This window comes from Corvus kubaryi, unplaced genomic scaffold, assembly GCF_017639235.1.
Source record: "Corvus kubaryi isolate FWS band 111438036 unplaced genomic scaffold, C.kubaryi_AGA036_p1.0 37341, whole genome shotgun sequence".
In the NCBI taxonomy this organism is placed as follows: Eukaryota; Metazoa; Chordata; class Aves; order Passeriformes; family Corvidae; genus Corvus; species Corvus kubaryi.
In genome coordinates this window covers 5,806,502-5,828,418 of record NW_024581112.1, presented here as the reverse complement: position 1 = coordinate 5,828,418, position 21,917 = coordinate 5,806,502, and the positions used below count along the sequence as shown (strand labels likewise).

Below are 21,917 nucleotides of genomic sequence, written 5' to 3'. Positions count from 1 at the left end.
GTAAGCACAGTGGCATGAAAATCTTTATGCAAAAGAATGGTTGATATATAAGTATCAAAATTTCATTAAAGACATCAGCAGGATAAGAGTTACCTCTGAGATTTTCCCATCACTGCTAGACTTAATTATCACAAACACAGATTAATGGCAGAGGATTATCAAGTTCCTTACAAAGACAGTCAACAACTGCAAGCCCAGCTCATCACTAAACATTTTCTGCTACATAATTCTTGAATTTTTATATTACTCTTTCCATTGGACTTGGTTTCAATAATCAGTTTATATAAACCTCTGGGGACGTATCATCTGTATCTGCAACTGCTTCCTACACATCCTTCCTGGTTACCAGGTGGGACATTACACTCTTCTCCCTTCTCCACTCCCCAGACAGAAAGTTTTATTATGAGGGTAACACAAAGGAAAAGATGTTATTGCTTCCCAAAACTGACAAAAACATGATAAGAAAAGTTCTCCTTCCTTCCCACATAAACTTCAGCAGAACACCAACTTGCTGCTGCCTAGAGCTTTTCCCAAGCAGCAGAAAAACTCCAGCCCCCTTCCTCCTAGCAGAGCACCAGTCTGCTACAAGGCAAGAACAACAACCTGTTATACCTCCTAGTCCATGGAGGAAAAGCTGTGGCAAGCTGCTCTGCTAACACGCAGCTTGTGTTTGCTACAGCTTCTTCTGCAGGTGTTTCCTGAGAGCTGCAAGAAAGGGCAGGAGTCACGCATGCTATCCCACAGTTATCTTCACATGCTGCCACCTACATGGAAATACTTGCAAGCCAATTATGTGTCATTTTGTATTGAACTGCAAGAGACCTTGCAACCTGAACTGCAGCATTACACTGCTCATGTTCTGCTGGGTGTGTGCTGGCCCCAAGGACTTGTACCCATTTGTCCTATTTTGCAACAGCATAGCAGTGGAAATCTCAAAGGCACAGAGCAGAGGCATGAAGACCAAAGAGCAGCAAGTAACGTGGAAGAAAACTTCTCATTGAAGCATAAAGATTCACTGGCCATGGACAGAGACCACATTTTTAAAAGCAAAACTAGTGCTGCCAAAAATCAGCCATGTGGAGTTGAAACAGCAGAACGGAAAATCCAGTCTCAAGCTCAATGTCATTTAAAGGTTTCCAAAAGAGTTTTTCTCAAGTTACTGTTACACAAAAGCTCCTGGGGACAGAGTTCTGAGCAGTTTTAAAACTCACTGTTTGCAGGAGATTTTTGAAAGCCATTAGATAAGGCAGTTGTCTTCTGTTTGTCCAGGAAATTCTATTTCGCTCCAGTCAAGTTACAAGCTGCTTAAAAAAACCCAACCAACCGACAAAAAATCCCAAACCCGCCTTCACAGTATTTTCCTTTTTGCACTCATGCTACTTGAGGAATTTCTGTTTATGAATAAAATACAGCTTAAAAAAATGACACCGCACTACCCACAAAACAGCCACAGCTGAAAATGCTTGTTATCACCAGCCAAGGGCAAGGAAGGAAAAGGGAGGTTGATAAAAAAAAAAATTCAAAACCCCTAAATCATATTTCTCCTTGAATGCTGTGGTTTTGCAAGCTTTCTATAGGCACAGGCAAGGTACAGGGCCAGGTGCCCCCCAAAATACCTCTCAGAGAGGCAACAGCAGATCTCCTCCAACTATCCCCCTGTGCACTGCACACGACTGCAGTGCCCTGCCAAAAGCAACTTATCCTGGAGAAGTCAGCTCTTTTTCTGGCTCCAAAGACCATGAAATGGGTGGGCTGCCCCTCTCAGTCTGCTGACCCACTTTATGAACCTGCAGTTAACAGCCTGCCAGTAGCTATCAGCTCTCATATACAGCCCTTCACAGCACTACAGACAAGTGTACCAGCATCTGAAGACAACTAAGGATGCAATCTGCCTTACAAAATGAACATAATGGCAGCATTTATATAAATTATCTAAAAATTATATAAATATTTATAACAATATATAGAAAGATCAGAGAAAATTCAGAAGATCATCTAGCTCATTTCCCAACCTCACAACTTACATTAACTCCCACATAGACCACAATGACTTTTTTTTTACTCCATGGATGATTCTGCTTTAAGGGTAAGGTTGGATCAGATGCCATCTTGAAGTCCATTTCATCCTGAATTCTCCTATGGTTTATAAAATGCTGATACATACTTAGATAAGGAACGCATTCTAATTTCACATTAAAACTAAACTTTGTAAGCCCTTGTTAAAAGAACCAAGGAACTTTTAAACCTGGACTGAACGAAATCAAATGTCAGTATCTACTTCTTGAGATTTATTAAATCCAGCTATTCGCTCTCTCTTCTGGAGCACAAACACTCTGACAAATGCTACAATCACATCATCATATATTATTCTTTCCTCTGGGCTCTGAAATGCAGCCTGTGTCTGGAACAGATGCACAAGGAAGGGGGACAGAAGCATACAAAGACTGGGTCTGGGAAAAGTCACATAAATGCTTTAAATCTAAAATTTTTAACACTGAATCCTAGAAAACATGTCTCTGCACATACAGGAAGGTAATGCTAGAACACACAAACAAAGCCCAGCTGTGATCCACTAAATTGAGAAAAAGGCAGTGCATATGCAAATCTGCTGCATTCCTGTTGTATTTTTAGTGTTAACACTGCTCCTTATGCACCCCACACTTCTATACTGAAAAACATCTGCCCCAGTATGACCTGTTGGGCACCACTTTAGCATTTGCTCAGTGTTATATGTCTAGTATCTTCACACTTCTGTCTCTAGACATTCAGACAGGTCAGTTATACCCCAGACAGTTAGCAGGATGCATTCCTTTGTTTTTCGTTCTTACCTTCTCTCCACTAGAGTAGAAGAAATAACGCAATCGGACAATGTTACAATGATCCAACTTTCTCATAATCTGGAGCTCTCTGTTCTGAAACAAGAGAAAATCAAACAATTAGAAAAACTTTCTGTGGAAAAAGGTAAAGTACCATCATGAACACTTTAATATACAGATACAGAAGTTGACAAACCAAAGAAAAACAAACTTGGAAAGAGGCAACAGCTTTCACATGTTCATTAGCATTTATTGCAATTGCTTTATCATGGAGAATATTGCCAACTTTGAATACATCTTCCCTCTAAAATAAATGTCCACAAATCCATCACATAATCCAAGAATTACCTATTTGCATTATCAAAGGGTCAGTGGTAAAAGGCAAGAAGACATTAACTTTCCATTTTTATTTTCTGATCTTATAATAATACAGTGTATCAACCAGAAGGATAGGAAGCCTATCCCCTTTGAATACTGTAAAAATAATGCAAACATTGTAAAAGCAAACATAACATTTCCACCTACACTCCCACCCTCCTCTACAGTGCAAGAGAGGTTTGTAACAAAATATCTTTTCCTCTACTATTCTTTTTGCAATACCAACAAAAAGCACCTGAAATTGATTAGGTAACTCAATTTCCACTTTTTTTCAAACAAGGTTAAACCAGGTTTAGACAGACAGAATAACAGCCTTATTTTCCCATTTTATATCAACCTGAAAAAGCTGTTAAAATCAGTTCATCACATGCATGATAAACTGGGGACTTTCCTGCAATATCAGTTATAAATGAGGCCTGAACAAATGAAGGATCTTACAGCCTGCCAGATAAAAACAAGTGAAGTTTTGAATTGCAGGTATGAATAAAAACAAGCAAGTAAAATTAGCACTGCTGTGTTTGTCACACTTCATTCCACAGCTGTTGCTACAATACTTTTTTCCTCTAGTCACATTTACACATCACTGGTTTTCCTTTCTCAATTAATATGCAATCTGCAGCTACAAAAATAGAAGGTATTCCACTTTTTACTTTGATCACAGGATTGCTAATCATACAAGCTAAACTAGCAAGAACCAATACACTAGACTAATTCACTGGCCTTAACTAGTATCATTAACTCTGGCCAAGTTCAGGAGTATTTGGGAGGAGAATTCTTTAGCCACCACGTATTTTCACACTTAAATGCACAAAGCTAACACCCACTTTACGTAGTGCTGCTGTCAAAAGAATGATTTCAGATTCTGCGTTATCAGAGGGTCACGTACGGTGTCTGTCACTACAATTAACTGTTAAGGAATGCCACAAGAACCACCCAGAGCTTCTAATGTGAACATGGCTACAAACTCTGCTTTTAATTCCTCTAAGCCATGTAGCCTTAAAAAAAAGAGGTGCTAGATACGATGCAGGATCATTAATCCTATCAACCCTGCCACCCGCTGACTGAGAAAATACTTCAGTATTAGCCAGCTCTTTACAAACACGAGTGACATCTCATACAGTTATCAGTTAGCAATTACCCAGCCAGTAGCTAAGGAGAACGCAAGTCCCTCCCTGAGCCTGCCCAGCCTCTGAACAGATTAAAGCCTAAGACTGATCAGTGCATACCAAGACAGGCCTATTTCTACACTGAAAGATGAAGAGAGAAAGTAAGAGAAAGCAAGGAGAGATCACTGAGGCTTTCATGTAGTTCCTGAGATCTTATGGAGTGAATCTGTGAAAAAGGAATACAGGCTTCACCACATAACCTCGTCAATATGCCTCACATCTCACAGAGAAAAGCATGCTCCTGGTAGGAACAGGAGCTCACATATACCCCACTTACTCATTCTTTATTAAATGCAGTGAAAAATAAATCAATTTTGGGAGTCACGGCTGGGGTTCCTGTGCTGCACAGCACAAGGCAAACTTCAGACCAACAGAATCTCATCCACTTGTCTTGTGCAAACCACTGCTGGCCCAGGGGTATCTCCCTGCACCTTACAACATGGGGCAGATTTCAACTAGTGAGTCAAAGCAGGGATGGCTCTAGATCCCACTGGTTTCAGAATCCCCTATTATGACAGAAAATTAATTTCTCCAGTTAGCTTTTATGGCACTTAAGAGTGTTATTATAGGACTAAATCTAACACTGCAGGTTCTAGCACCTCAACCAAATTCCACCAGTATTTCATAGCCCAACATATAGCAAGTAATTTCTTCTTCCCTTTCTCATACTGACTGTGAGATGGGAATAATACTTTTTATCTCATGGATTTACTGGAAGAAACATGAATATGCTAAGCATTAATGTGCAAATATTATTTTGGCAATATCTCTACCAGCTTCTTAAAATACCCGTACATACTCTATGTCAGGTTATCGCTTCGTATTCTTTAGATAGTGTGTACATGATGATTGGATACACTGGAAAAAAGAAATCAGCAAAAGTTATTCTAATGCTAGGCTGAAGTTATATTTATACTCTGGTATCTCATCCTAGTGCAAGCACAGTCTCTGCCCACTGTGATGCTTTCCACTTTGATCCACCTCCTTCGGCTCTCATCCCAACCATCTGCTACAGCTGCACAAAGAGTGTTTCAAGAGGTGCTAATATCAGGGATAAGTCATAAACCAGTTACACAGTAACCTATATCTTGCATCCTGTGACTAGGCAGAAGGAAACATATCTAAACTGCAATCTTAGCCAAACAGTCACCTCAGCTATCTTAAAACCAAGCTGATTTCTAATCACCACTCCCTGGTGGAGTTAAAACTGGAAATACTTGAACAGTTGCAAAGCTCAAATTGGATATGGCAGGGAAACAGCTACTGATGTTCATGTAAAAGAATTAATTTTTTTTCAGATGAATACTTCCAAGTAGGCTCACTTTATCATACACTTCCCTGTATACATCTTAAATAAATAACAACCTTTTCACATTATGATGTGGGCTATTAAATACCAGTGCAGAAATGCATGGAGAGGAAGGGGAAATATCAGATTATAACCAGAAAACCTTTAGTGAAATGAACAGTGACAGATGTCATGCACCAAGTGCAAGAGACAAAATGCATGTCTAAAGACAATGCAAACTAAAATCATTTCAAAACATGCTGATGAGAAAGGCTGACAGTGCACGTTCAAACTACAGGGTGGGTGAAAACCTAAAGCTCATGCTTGTCCTTAACTCATCATTTTTGTCTTCCAAGAAACATGGATGCTAAGTCAAAAACTCTACGACGAGGAAGTTATTGTAATTTCCTGTTCTCCCATCTGTTCGACATGAAGGAAAGGGTTTGGTTTTCTAACTGAACGAGTGTACCAGGCCTGGTAAGCACTGTAGAAAGCAATACCCTTCAGTGCCAGCCTTGCCACAAGAGAGGACCTAGCAGACATCTGATCCCACCAAAACGTGCTGCTGCAGCACGTGTTCCTTTGAGGGAACAAACCAAAGGGACTATGAACGGATTACTCAGCAGATTTTCTGCAGTTCAATTTCTTCATCTAAAATAGATTTCTTTATCCAGAAGGCAAAGGCTGCTGATGCAGACTGCTTTATGATCAGTGCATTTAAGCCTTTCACTAACTACTGAAGCAAACCCCATGTGACAAAACCCTGTTCATCACTTATGAAAGTAACTTTCCTAGACCAGCCTGCCTCTTATCTGTTCATTATATTGAATAAAACTGGTTGCTCATCAAGGTTGAAGATTTGGTTAAAGATTGCCAAGACATCAGATTTATAACTTCAAAGTACAGCTAATAAAGTTCGCGCACAAGGATTCATGCCTTCTCTCCTAAGTTACAACCCCAATTCCTCAGAGCTGTGCTGCAGGTGACACCATACCACCAAAGCAAGGTCATTTCTGCCTCACTACTGTAATCTGCTATTACAGACTAGGATAACCATTGCTCCCTGCCACACACACTCCCTTTCCTCCTCATACAGGGAGTTCTAGAGCTAAGCCAGTTTGCATTCCTCACTCCTAGTCTGATTCTTTGCCTTCTCCCTGTCTCACACCCCCCCCATCCCCTTCTCCCTCCTCTCCTTACAGCAAGGGATAAAATGACTGGATCATCAGAGATGAGGCTTTATGGACTTGCAAGTTCCTGAACTGGACTAGAGCGAATAAAGGTGAAAGGTTTTGTACAGCTCATGTCAGCCTGACATTGTTAATATACATCCAGTGAAGTGGTGAAGTATCACCGGGATCCAGTTCAGAAGAGAATTCCTCAGTTTTCTTAGCTGAAGGGCATGCTGGGTTTTAGTTTTTGTTTTTCTTCTGAAAAAGAAGAAAAACCTCTTTAAAGTCTCGGCAAGGTTCTTTGAGGGTTATGTTCAGTGCAGATGAAATGGGAGAAATTAGGAATTTATATTTTTGCTTTGTGTCACACCAAGGACACGGCCTGGTTATTTTGAACAGATGAAATTATTGTACATCTTGAACTTTCAGAGAAGATACCTTTTAGATGGAAAGGCAGGATAACCTACCAGTCTAATTCAACAAGTACCTTCAGCATCAGACTTCTTGCTTAAATCAAGTAGGACCATCAACTAATGTTAATGCTTATTTTTGCACTTTTGGAAGTAATTGTTAATATTCTTGGTGTAATACCTTCAAATGATGAAGCTCGATACCTTGCATTCTTCTATCAGATTGGAAAAACAGCACATGGAGTGTAATTGCATGAACTGTGGCATTACAGATGGATGGAAGCAGCACAGGTAGAGCCAAATTTCTTAGTATACACACATATTCCTGCTCTTGTATATGTCATGGTTACTGTTTCCTCCTTTTCTCTGCTTCTACTTCTAATCTTCCCCATCCTACCACATTTCTTACCCTTCATAAAGGTGTTCCCACAGTGAACAGCAGGAAGAGAAAGCCATGGGCAAAGCTGGGGAAGAAACCAGTTTCCAGCAGGAGGCATGAAGACAGTGATGAAGCAGCAGGGCTTGCTTTTCCCCCCACCCTGCTTCTTCCCACTTCTACACCCAGAATGACTTGTCACGTCCATTCACCTTCACCTGCTGCACTGCTGAGCCTGCCCCAAGAACAGGCTCAGGCCAAAACCTTGACAGATTCGAAGCATTTTTCATCCAGCAGCAATAAAGCTCTTTATCCTGACCCTCTTCCACCACAAGAAAAAGGCTGGACTCCAAGCACAGGGCAGCAGGCGCATACTGACAGGGCTTTCAGTGTGATCCTAGCCAGCTACTATCAATGCCTTGCAGAGACAGCTGATTGCACAACAATGAAGCCATCCCTCCTAGACTAAGCTTCGCAAAACCTACCAAAACAAAAAGATTCAAGACCACAGAGGATGTCATTGAAATAGCACCTTCAGGTTACCAAGGGGTAGTGGGATCACAAACCCCAGCATATTTAGCATATTTTCACTAATATTGTTACTGAAGCTCCAATCCTAGCCTGTGTGGTTTGTCCTAAGCTTAGCAAGACAGTCTGCAAAATAAAAGGTGTACCATATCTTCTCTAAAAAGAAGTGGCCTGACCCATTCCTCCAAAGAAGGATGTCAAACACCATCAATCACAAAACTGCTTTTAACACTGTCTTGCTGTCAGCAAAAGTATTACAGAAACTACTCTCACAGACCTGACTTTCACAGATATATGATAGTTGAGGCATTTTACAGAATACAGGCCAATTCCTACATCCATCCTGCCCCAAGATCTCACAAATACATTAGTGCTTGGAGGAAAAAGTAGTGCAAAAGGGCCTTAACTACAGAAGCCTTGGCTGGGAATCTGTCCATTCTGGTCATCAATAGCTACCCACCCATGTTAAGTCCATTTTTTAGGCAAGCAATTTAAAGCAGAGATAAATGTCAACAGGGATCAGAGTTTTCCTCATTTACGTTTGAGGTGTGGATTCGGACAAAGCCCCAGTCTCCCTTTCCTGCCAGTCACAGCATATTTACAGCACCAGCAGATCTAATTTGGGGTGGTCTCCATTTTTAGCACATCTGTTAGTCTCAAACTCACGCAATCATGACCTTTATTCCAAAAGCAGAGGACAGTGCCAACAAATAAATACTATCTACTAATTATCTGCATCTGTGACATACCAAGAGCTGTAATGCCACAACACCCACCACCCAGTTCCTGCTGTTCCATCGATTACTGTAAATACTTGGAGCCCAACATAAGTCCACGTACCCTGTCCTGCTGCAACCTCTACCAATGTCTAACACATGCATGTGAACAGAAGCAGTTTTGAGGGCTAGCAGTTGTAGAAACACTCAGAATTTATAATCCAAAAAGTCCCAGAAACACAGATCAAATACTAATTTATATATTGCTGACATTCTCAGATTCCCTAGGGAAAAAAAAAAAAGAAACAAAACTAAAACAAAAAATGGTGATAGCCATCAGCAGTTTACAGTTCAAATATAGAATTGCTGCTTTAAATACTCCCACCCTCCACCCCTTCCTGCTTGCCATTCGCAGGAATCGCAATCCTCATACAAGGGAAAATCCGAAGGCTAAGTACCTATTCAACATGAGAATAATGAGTGTGTGTGCACTGTGCTACACAAGGGGCACGAGCAGAGGAAGCTGCCAGGGGGTCCAAGATACAGAATGCTTGTGTATGCACTTCTGTGCAACTCGCTGCATTGTGGTTGCATCATGCTCTGTTTCACTACATAACCAGAAGGCATCAAAGGCACCAAACCCAGCTATATCTTGCTACCAAGATCCACAACATTGCCACACTTTTCGCTATTTTTCATCCCGTGAAAATGGGATAATTAAGATCCCGAAGCGCCAAATGATGGAGATGCACAGCAAGGCTGCACCGCAAAGTGATCCTGATACGCTGGCCTGCAAACCCCCAGAAACGAGTCACAGGCACAAAATGCTTGCCTCAGCTGTATTCTGTCCAAAATTTATTACTGAGCACAGCGACCTTCAGCCTTGGCATGGGTACAGAGCAGGGCAGAAAGTATCAGCTCTGAAAGTTGCAGCAGCAGGCAGGACCTGCCTGAAGAAGCCAGTGGGCAGAGTGTGCTGGGCTGGAGCCAGGCCAGGGCAAGCTGAAGGCGCAGGGTTCAGGCAAGTGTAGGTGGGGCCACCAGCGCACTCCCAACCTGCAAACCCGTGATTTATTAACAGCTCAACTGAAATTAAAGAGCAGGCAGGGGCCACAGGAGTCAAAAATATGCTTTAAACTAAAGTTCTAGAATAATGAGTGAAACAAAAAGTCACATAGCTACCACAAAGGTGGGCTAGATTTCATTAGCCCCTTCAAAACTAGACAGATTTGAACCACAACCATTCAGTAATGAGTGAGCTGACAGGCATACTGGATGAAAATTTAACAAGGTGTGTGAGGTACTAACACACACCTTGTTTTCACCCTGTTAGCTCCTTCGATTCCATTACTGCTCCCAATAAACTCAGGCATTACATCCCTTCTCATGAAGAGACCACGTGCTCTCCAGTTCCTAACTCTTCCCCTAGGCAGTCAGAAATGGCAAGTGCCATATTATGTCATCTCCAGGCTGCTCTCTCCAATGCAGAACACAGTCCCAAGCAGAAAACTTTATCTTCATATAGCTATTACACATAGTTTCCTATTACTGGCAACAGAAATGGCTTATTTGTGTTCTTAAGAGATGAAACAAGCCTTGATCTCTCCAGGGAGAACAGAAGAAAAAGATCTTTTCTTTCATTCCCTTCCTGTATCTCAGCAGTTAATTGAACAGTGGAAGACAAATTCATTAGCTCACTGTTGCCTCTTTGAATGGTAGTGGAGTTTAAGAGCATCTCAGACTTAATATCATCTCTAAATTTCTTCCAACTTTGGAAGCTTGAGACTAAACTTAGAAGACAAACTGATTTCCAGCATCACATCACTTCTAAACCACAGCCTGATATTCACTACATCATTTTTAAGTGGTTGTTTCAAATACTGTGACCGGATGAACAGCTTGGTTTTACACTTCCATTCTACAGCATCTACTGTGCTCTGCCAGCAGCAAGTCCAGATGCAGGAGGGATTGCAGTACACCCAAGTTAGAAAAACAGAACTAAGTCTGAAACTCAGAGATTGTTCAAGTACTTTATAAGATTGAAATAAAGTGCAGAAGAATAATTGAAAGGAAATAATTTTGTAAAAGGCAGGCCTATGCCTTCAGAGATAACAATAGCCATTCTTCTTCAGTGGAAGCACAGAGGATCTCTGTTAAAAAACTCTTACAGTAAAAATCCTTTTCCTTTCATAGAAATAGCCATCAGATTTTTCCTCATGTTTTGATTTTTCACTCTTCAACTAAGAAGAAAGTATAAAAATGCCTGTAACATCAGTCCTCAGGGAGTCTGCAACATCCACAGAACCTTACACCTGCAATCACAACCAGAACAGGTTGCAATTAATCTATTAATCAAATAAGTTCCAATCTCCCACAGGCATAAGACATTCACTGGGTTGCTAATCACATTATTAAACATTAATGAAATGTTTTATTACTCCTGGCCTTCTCTTCTTACCTATGATGTAGCAGATGCTTCATGCAAACAGATTCCAAAGAACGTGTAAAACAAAGGTAATTTCTCCTCACCCTCCAAAAATATATTTATATATTTATTTATTTGGGGAACAGGTAAGTGCTGCTCCCAATATTTATTCTTCCTTTGTCTCAGGCGTATTGCTACATGACATGAAAATGCCTGATGTTACAAGTCATGAGGGGTTTTTATTTCAATCCTAATTACTCCCTCAGACCTGAGAGGCAATGTTCAAACTAGAAGACAAAAAAAAGGGAAACAGCAGGTGAAGACTGAGCTGGGAGCAAAGGGAGAGTGGAACTGGCAAGTGGAATTAGCCTGCAGATGATTATTTGCCAAACAGAATAAATTTTCAAGTAGTACAATTTCTTAATAGTGAGCTCCCAGATAACTAAGCTTTTAAAGGGTTAACCATTCCCTGCTGAATTCAGAGGGAAGTTGGGCAGCTGCTCCTCTGGGGCTGGGGGAATGGGAGAGGAAATTGGCTCAACTCCAGCAGTGAAGTTAAAATTGGAACTTACGCTCTTTGCCTTATGCATATATACAATAAGCTGTTCTCCCCAAATTCATGTTTGCTTCTCCACCCCCTGGTTTGGTAAGTTTGTCATGAGCAGATAACAAAATTTATTAGCTACTGCTGTAACTAAAAAAAACAACCACATGTGAATATCAGGTATAAGATAAACCTAAAATAATAAATACCCTACTAAATCTCAGATGATAGCCACACATGTAAGAACGTTTCAACACTCCTTCATAGTTTTATATATAAAAACAAGTCAAGCTTCCCCAAATACATATCTTCATATTAAAAGGCAGCAGCACATTCTTCCCAGAGCTGCGGAATAATTTCACCAGTTGACCTTTGCTAGATACAAACAACCTATCATACACTTGGAAAAGGAAAGCCAGCTATGTCAAAGTACAAATTCACTATAAGCTGTTGAAGAATTAGTGTTCCAAGTTGGATAAAACAGGTTATCAGACTTCTTGCTTGAGGGGTTTTTTCCTTAGTCAGCATTAGCGCTTTCAAACATTGTCCCATTTTTCAAGAAATCATTTCCTTTGGCAAAAGGGTGTCACGGCACTAAAATGAAAAGATTAGGAAATCTTCACATTCACTCTAGCCTAAACTGCCCCAAAAGAAAAAGTACAGAGAAAAACAAGTTTTAGAAACTATTTGCATAACGAGGCATGTTTTTTAAAGACAAATTCAAAAGCAGAGATACAGCACTATGATTAGCTTCACAATTTAGTCACATTAAAAAGGAATAGAGATCTCCCAAAAAAAGAAAGGTGCAGAAAGAAATTATTTCATATGTGAGGTGAGCACTATGAATTTAAAGTGGCACACTTTAAGCAGATTTCAAAAGGCTACACTACCACCTCATGGGCTTCCAGTTTCAGAGTTTCCCAAGCACCAGGTCCAGCTGGACCAACACAGGGCGGGGGCAACCTAACTACCATGAAGCCCAGTCCTTCTTCACCCAGTCAGTGCAAAAATCACAGAATCACAGAATGGTTTGGGTCAGAAGGGACCTTTGAGATCATCTAGGTCCAACCTCTCTGCCGTGGGCAGGGACACCTCCCACTAGACCAGACTGCACAGAGCCCCATCCAATCCAGCCTTGAACACTTCCAGGACTGAGGCATCCACAGTTTCTCTGGGCAGCCTGTTCCAGTGCCTGACCACTTGCACAAGGAAGAATTTTTTCTTAACATCTCATCTAAACCTACCTTCTTTCAGCTTAAATCCATTCCCCCTTGTCCTATCACTACATGCCCTTGTAAAAAGTCCCTCTCCACATCTATTGTAACCTCCTTTAGCTGCTCTAGGATCGCCCTGGAGCCTTCTCTTTTCCAGGCTGAACAGCTGCAACTCTCTCAGCCTGTTTTTATAGGAGAGCTGCTCCAGGAAGCTTTGGGAGCCTCCTGGCTTCCACCTTGCTTCCAGAATAAAATGAGAATTTGCACATAACTCTGTAGCAAGTAAATGGAAGATAACTGCTAAAAACGAGGGACTGAGGGAATGAAGATGACTTGGTCAGATCAATCGTGTTGGCACCACATCATCCAAAGGCTGGTCAGCAGCCATCACCAGATGCTTCCAAAGAAGTTCCTAGTCATCTGGGACCCTAAAACCTGAAGACATGGAAATTTAACCTCTCTTTAAATGCAGTTGTAGAAGAGGCTCAATGCAAGTCAATCACAAATTATTTCAGAAATTGTTTCCTACACCACCTACCACCTTTTCAATGGACTATGCATTCTTTTGTTTAACATACAGTGCTAGAGAGGATTCTCATAGATTAATTCATTAAAACATCTACTGTTAATAATAACGCAAGATGCAAAACCTTCACTGACTTTGCCATATACTTCCCACTGCAAGATCTTACTTTCATTATTTAAGAAGATCTCCCACTACACACATCATGCAGAATAGACATGCTGTCGAGATGACCTGGAGTTGAGTCATGATCCTGCCCCTCTACTCGGCTTCACTGAGGTCACATCTGGAGTGCTGTGTCCAGTTTTGGGATCCTCAGTCCAAGAGAGACATGGAGCTCCTGGAGTGGGTTCAGCAAAGCACAACGAAAATGATGAAGGTACTGGAGCATCTCACTTATGAGGAATGGCTGAGGGAGCTGGGCCTGTTCAGCCTTGAGAAGAGACGACTAAGAGGGGACCTCATCTATGTAAGTAGCTGAAGGGAGGGTGTCAAGAGGATGGAGCCAGGCTTTTCTTGGTGGTGCCAAACAGTTGGACAAGAGGCAATGGGTAGAAATGGATGGACAGGAAGTTCCGCCTGAACATGAGGGAAGAACTTCTTTACTGTGCAGTTAACCACGCACTGGAACACATTGACCAGAGAGATTGTGGAGTCTCCCTCACAGGAGATATTAAAGAACCATTTGGAAGCAATGCTGTGGCATGTGCTCTGGGATGACACTGCTTGAGCAGGGAGGCTGGAACAGATGACCCACTGTGGTCCCTTACAACCTCACCCATTTTGGGATTCTGTGAATTAATTTCCTTGCCCCACACCTAACCAGTGAAAATGTCTTTTCCACATTTTGTTGAAATCAAACTCTACACAAAGGGTGCTGAGAACGTTTTGCATTCACAATCCCAACACTATGAAATAATGAAGATTACTGCCTGCTAAGGATGTGGTACTGCCTGCCTTGCTTATGTAAGCAAGACACTATCACTCCCTACACATCCTGCACACAAGGTTAGGTTAAGACAAGAGTCACCGTATCTTGTGCTCACTGTATACTTACACTCAGGAAAATTCAAATAAATTTTAAAGGTGAATCAGTTAAAACTTTCTACATTGTTTAGTTGGACAGCTGAATTTAGAAAGGTCTCAGACACATTTATTTCTCTTTCCAAGTTCATTATCTACTCAAGTCAGCTACAGCATTATCACCCACAAGCAGATCCATGCAGACAAGCCAGTAGGACACTATACCACAGCTCAGTGCTCCACCAGGAAGGGACTTTCTTCTACCACCTGCACACAGCACTGTGCTTTTGGACTGGGTACAGGCTGTTCCCACTAGCAAGGAGGACTCTTTCCAAGAGATACTCATCAGGTTAAATCCAAACAAGAGTCCTTGCATTGTTTATCCTTCCTGCTAATTGATGGCCTTCATGCTGCCACAGAAATTGTTCAGTGAATACACTGACACTGTTACGCCTCCAACACCCCAGGCAACCCTCAACATGCCCTAGTTTTCCTTATGTCTCATACTACTTTCTTGTCCTACTAGATCTGTTAGCCCTGTGTGAAAGCAGATAACCTTTATGCCTGTTATGCAGTTACAGAAACAGAGTCATTGCCTACCAGGAAATCCAGCATACTATCTGCAAACCTTGTCCTTTCTTGCCCTTATGTTGACTTAATTAAAAAAAAAAAAAAAAAAAAGAAAAAGACAAAGGTAGCACGCAGTTCTTGACTATTTGCTGTGGCTCTTCAAATGCTGACTCCAATCAACCTGCTGTGGTTTCCTGCACACTGGGAAAGAACATTTCCATTTCATATGTTCTCATACTGCTGCTTTTGCAGATATCTACATGACAAGTAGATAGTGTTAATAAATCCAGCATAATCAGGGAAACGCCAGGTCTCACAGACAGGCAACTCTAGTACAGGTTACTGTGATGTTGCACTAACAAAAGAATCTAACCTAGCAAGAATATAGAACCACTTTTTAAAAAACTACAGAGCTTCTAATACCATTGCCTCAACTAAAGATTATTACCTGTTGTTGTAAGCTGTTACCACCTTCTAATTTAGTAACTCAGAATTGCTCACTATTTATAAAGTACATTCAGCAGAGCACTACAAAGAAAAAATATTCTCATTTTTTAAAATTCTTCAGAAATCTGTGCTCACCTTAATTCGCCTGCTCTACATCCTGTTACTCCCGCCAGACTTCATCTGAAATGTGCTTACGAAGTTGCTCAGCATCAGAAAACAAAGCAAGTCCATCCACTTAAGACACTGAACTGAATCTTCCTAATGTTCCCTAGCCCATGCACTACATTTTGTAGTGGCAAACTGCTATGACCTCATTTCCACACCTGCACACTTACTATTAATTCCCATGTTAGTCAGCAACACATCTTTTTAAAGGTTCCTCTATTATTTAACACCAAGCCTGAATTTTCCACTAAAGTGCCCACAGGCAATGTCCACATCTACTATGGAGTTTTACTCGACAAAGGAAAAAAATAAAAGAAAGGAAAAAACTCTCCTCTGTCCTCTTGCAGCAAGAGCAATGCAACTGGTGGACAGCACAGTAAGTAGCATTCATGTCTCACCATAACACCCAGATAAGTTGCAATGTCCCATTTCAGGGACTAAGTAGCCTGCAACAAATTATTTCATTTATAATCAATCAACATGCTTACACTGTTAAACTCATCTGGTATAAATGAGATGCCTGTTTTCAAGCCCAAAAAACCTGGTACAACCTTTATGACTCATGTGCCTGCTGAGATTAAAGTAAGATGAATGCAAAAGGGCCTGTAAACTCAGTCTGATAAGCAGATCCTTGGACAAATCTCTGAATGAAGAAAAAGAAGAGGATGAATCTTTAAAAGACATCAAGTTATATATTCTGTCTTCACTTGATAAAGCTTAGGGGGGGAAAACAAGGAGCTTTTTGTGACAGGGTGCTTTTTGAATGTTTAAAAAATTTGAAATTAGATCCAGCTGTTGTTTTCCACATGCATTGTTATGCTTCAGTGATTCAGACTGGATGTTTGTATTTTGACTAGTTAGCTCAGGACCTAAGCAGTCTAATCACCATGGCCGGGCTTTCAAAGGAACGGCACAAATGAAGATGTGAAATGAGCACCTTTGTTTGGCCTGGAACAATTAGACCTGGCTTCAAATCTTAGAAGAACTACAGAATATAGATGTCTGTAGTCTGCTTATTTGCATCATGACACATATAAGAGCCTCCATTACTCATCTCTGTTCACTGTACTAGGCACTACATAAACAAAAACCCACCCTGAAGAAAGCAGACTGCCTTCTCCTTAGTTAAAGTCTGTAACTTATATTTAAAAATATGATAAACATCACACCTCACATCTCACCTTAAAGAAGAGTGAAGCCCTTCTTTGCTGGCCAAAAAAACATTATAAATGCATGACGACCACTTCTTTGACATCACTCATTGTATTTCAAAATAAGTATCAACATTGTGCCAAAGCATCAAGGACTGTTATTAGCATTTCTTTAATAGAATAAGTTTCTCATTACCTTTCCAGAAATATTTCTTATTCTCAGTTATTACATGATACAACTCTTACAAAACCAGTCAAATATCAGATTCAGTTTTATTTCCTGCAGTAGGTTATATAGGAGAGTCCAGGTCATCCAACAAAACCTCAGTTTACATTATCCTTTAAATTTAATCTTCCGGTGTTGCAAATGTGCCATATTTCACTGCATAATGCAGACAGAAAATGTGATTGGAAAAAACAAAGTGGAACAAAAAGCCAAAACAAGCTTTCCTCAAAAACATGCAAGGTAGAAGTAGTAGAAAAGTAATTCCGTGTATTGTGTAGGCTGAAAATAATTCTGTTGGTCATAAACATCTCACCTTCTCAGTCATCAGGGACCAGGAAGTATCCAAGTCACATGAAAAAATTGGCAGCATTACTAATGCTAGAATATGCCCAACAGTCTGAACTGCCTCTGTACTTCAGATGCTTGACAAAATATTTAAAAGAGCTTCCTTTTATTATTTTCCCATGTCTTGGTACTACTTTTCCAAGAAGCAATGAGTGGCGCAAATATTGCCATTAGCAGCAAAGAAAACAATCATCCATTACATGGCTCTCAAAGTTTTGAATACTTTCCAGGAGCACGCCACTTGGTTATAAAATGTCAGGTCTACTCAAGAAAACAACTGGAAAACAAAAATTATTCCCATTTTCACATTTACTTAAACCTTCGTCATTTTGTTTGCCGACTTTGAGTTACTCCTCTTCAAGAAACAGTCACAAAAAAAAAAAAAACCCAGCTCAATTGCAAGGTTTTAAACTAAGCCAGAAGGGTTGACCTACAGCACAGTGCCAGAGGGTAGAGCACAGCTGTCTTGGTGACACATAAATGGAAAGATCTGTCCCTCTTCTTTGCTTCAGGAAGCCTCCATTGAGCAGCAGGTGGATCTCTTCTGTCCTTTCTATGACAAGCATTTTATGGGTTATCCCTTCTTTCCCCTCAAGTGTGTAATAGCTGCCGCAGCAGAATATTTGAATAACAAATACTGAGTTCAAAAAGGACACAGAGTTTGCCGCTGCCTGATTTAGCAGCCATCCATTTTAAAGACAAAATACCCCTGTGTTCCCTGGAAAAAACTGAAGACAAATTATTTAATAACATATTCAAATCATGCTCCAAGACTGGAATGTTGCACCAAGGATAATTTAACCAAGTAAGAAATTAGTAAGCAAGTGAGAGCCACAGGTAGGTAATGTTGCTAGATGTAAAAACTGTTTATGCAAATCTTCTGTAACCCAGCAATCTCATGCTGTGGGACTTCCAAAAGAGGATACATAATGGTGCAACAAAGAGCCTTGAAGTATCTGCATGCACCAAACATCCAAGTAGTCTCAAAAGCACCATTTTTATCCCATCAAGATAATCTTCTATTTACACTCTACACAATACTCTTCTCCCCAACTAGGAGACAGGTGCGGAAGGTTCCTCCTGAGACACCGTATTTCCACCCAACACCTGATTTAATACCCAAGCCCTCTACCGCAGCAGCACTGCCACGCTCTCAAGAGCATTAGATGTACCTGCTCTCTGCCTGATCATCTCAGCTACTACTGCAAGATGAAAAAAAATAAAACTAGCTTAGAATTTATGTACAGCCTCATGCAGAGTGGACCACTAAATCCCTGAGCTTCAGAAGGACTTCAGGAATTTTACTGTGACTTTTTAAATGACCAAATTCAGGCTCCATTCACAAAACAAAGACTGCCCTTGATTCTCCACTTGCACTGGTTGTACACTTAAAAAGTTCACTCCACTGCCACACGAAGAGTGTCAGCCATTAAACATTTTGTTTTTAGATAAGAATGAGAAAACCCAAATCTGCTCCACCAGCCTGTAATCTGCCAGTCTCAGAGATGCAAAGATACAGAGTCTCCATGGTTGTGATCCTGAAGGGCTACCAAAGATCTCTCCACAAAACACTACAAAATGAAGAACATTAAAATTAATTTTTACCTTTTTTACACAGACCTACAAATCCATGCCATAATCAAAGCTCCCTCTATGTGGCAGGTGTGACCCAGATGTAAAACTGATTTATAAACGTAAAATAAAGAGGCTATCCCTACAGCATGCAGGGTTACTGTTTTTCTATGCCAGTCCTTCTCAGGCACTTAGAGGCAGCAATGTTAAAAAGTCAAAGGAAAGGAAATTATCTTTCAAAATGGAACTTAATTTGACCACAATCAGGAATTCTGCAACATTCAAGTACACTCTCACAGTTATAATATGCTGTCAGTATGTGGCAGAGTTACAGCTATTTATGTGCTTTAAACTATGCATTTCCATACCTCAATGGGTTTGGAATTCTTTTAAACTGCACTCTCCACTCCAAATGTCATTATTTCAGAATAGCATCCATTTAACCTGTGTGTCTCAAAACAGTCTCCAGCTAATTTAGGAATGTATATACATAGAATATATATTTCACAGATTGTATAAAAATATATACATTTTAAGAAAAGCAGACATATGAACTCACTTCTTTTAGAAGACCTGAGAGACAACAGGAAATAAACCAAAGCATTATTGGATCAGCTGTATGAGTTATCTGGACTAGTAGGGCAAAAGACTTTTTATAAATGTAATGTATCTTCTGGTTCTTTTTGTTGGTCAGTAAATTCACACAGGACAGATAGGTTTAATTTTAGTCCCAAGTTATACACTAGAAGAGAGCAAGAAGAGAGAAAACTGACAAAACAGGTATCTTGTTTTAAAGTCCCATCTTTGGTCCTAATCTAGGGAGCACTGCAGAAAAACTCATGGAAATAGAAAAGCTCAAAATCCAATGTAAATGCACCACTTAAACTGTGGCATGGATCTATAAAAACGCCTCACGCAAATATCCATGGAGTAGGGCAAAAAAGCCCTCAAGAGCTCTTTTGACTCCTCCCATTTCAAAGAACACATTCCTATGGCCTACTTCCCTACTAACATGTGGGTTTCCCCATGGCAACATGTGGAAACACATTTCTACAGGCACACAAAGCCAAATCTGCAGATGAAGAGCACTTCCTCCTCTTTCCTAGGCCAACTGCAGCTGGATGACACTGCATTCCCTGGACATTAATTATCAGTCAAAACTCCCCAGCTAAAAAGGAGAACACTGAAATCAATGCTCATAGTACAAACTCCATTTCATCTCATGTGCCAAACTGAAGACCTTTTTGGCACTAACAGCTATTATGCATCCAATTCAGTTGTCCAATCTGAAAACATCTGCAGGAGCAGCCATAACTACAAATAATTTTATTATACAGACTTTAAAATAATACAAAGTTAGAAAGATGCTTCTTAGAGTTCTTAGATCTCTTCTAGGCCACTGAAGTGTGTCCAGGGAGGTTTCAGCTGATACAATGAACAGTACACTGCTTTCTTCAAAGATTGTCAAAAGCAAGGGGAAACAGATTTTTTTATCCATTAGGACAATTTGAGAAAATTGGAAAATGGAATGAAATACAAGGTTGTGAGTGAGAATTCAGATCTCTATCCAGCCTTTTTGGTTGCTACCAAGAGACAGGCACTGAAACTGCAATTACAGCCAAATGACAGAATTGGCTCCAATAAGCTTCCAGGAGACAGCCAGATCAAGTACTGCTGTAAGAAAAGCTATTATCTCGGTAAATGTCTCTGATAATCTGGTTAAACTAAGTTGGACCAGAGCTACAAATCTGGCCTCTACACAAGAGTTAAAGAATAGATTAGAAAAAACCTCTCTGAAACCAAACACAACCCTCCAGCTGTTTAGAAGATGGAAAAACAACCTGAACACATGCCCAGGCAACTCCCACTCTGGAAATCTTACCTGGTGGCCTCAGTCTTCAAGAGCAACTGTATCCCCTTAGATGAGGACAGCTAGGAGTAGAAGGACAGTTTTGATCATGCTCAATTATCTTTTTACTGCTGGTTTTACAAATGTTCGCAGTATTTGCTGAAGTCAATGAAAAATATTTTCAGCCTGCCATCCCCACTTGTGATACAAACACACACCATCTCATTAGTCAGAAGACAGATCTATTGTTCTGGATGCTCTTTCTAGCTATTTAACAATAAAATTAAGGCATCCTTTAGAGAGTAACACCTCCATTATAGTCTTATGAACAGTGATTCACAATTCCTCAAAGGAGCTACGATGTGAAAGTCCTAAAAGACTTAAAAGAAAGGTGCTTAAATGTTATTAATTCTCATCACCATGTTCTTCTTTTGTGACTTTTTACCTCATGACTGCTTTCAACTCAACAGAGATATGGTAAATAAAGGCATCCTTTTGAGAGAAGGCCTTAGAGAATGATGTTTGAATATTCAATGATCCTTAGATGGAGGTATGAGAGAACTCAGCTAGTTCACACACAAATTAAAAAAGGAAGTTCAGTCCTTAGTTCAGAGGAAACCTGTGCAAATAACAAGAGGTCACAGTGAAAGATAATCATGAATACATCAGAGCAAATCCAACCTCTACATTGTATTCAAGACTTTAAACACTGATTTAGGATGAAGACAGTGTTCATTCTGAACCTCTGTGATAACTTTCAATTCCCTTCTAGAAAGGAGTGAAGTAGGAGGGAAAAGGAGGACCAGGAGTGACCTTACTGCTCTCTACAACTACCTGAGTTTGTAGTAAAGTGGGGGTGGGGTTGGTCTCTTCTCCCAGGCAACCAGCAACAGGATGAGAGGACACAGTCTCAAGCTGAACCAGGGGAGGTTTAGGCTGGCCATCAGGAGGAATTTCTTCATGGAATGCTTATTAATCTTTGGAATGGACTACCCAGGGAAGTGGTGGAGTCA

At 40.5% G+C, this 21,917-nt stretch overlaps 1 protein-coding gene across 2 annotated transcripts in view; it reads right to left on the bottom strand.

Moving 5' to 3' along the window:
- GSK3B (glycogen synthase kinase 3 beta) overlaps positions 1–21,917 on the bottom strand; it is a 149,309-nt gene that overhangs the window by 66,399 nt on the left and 60,993 nt on the right. For both annotated transcript variants that reach the window (XM_042031729.1, XM_042031728.1), the window contains exon 3: positions 2,829–2,912. In XM_042031729.1, the coding sequence (XP_041887663.1) occupies positions 2,829–2,912 (84 nt within the window). The remainder of the gene's footprint in view (positions 1–2,828; positions 2,913–21,917) is intronic.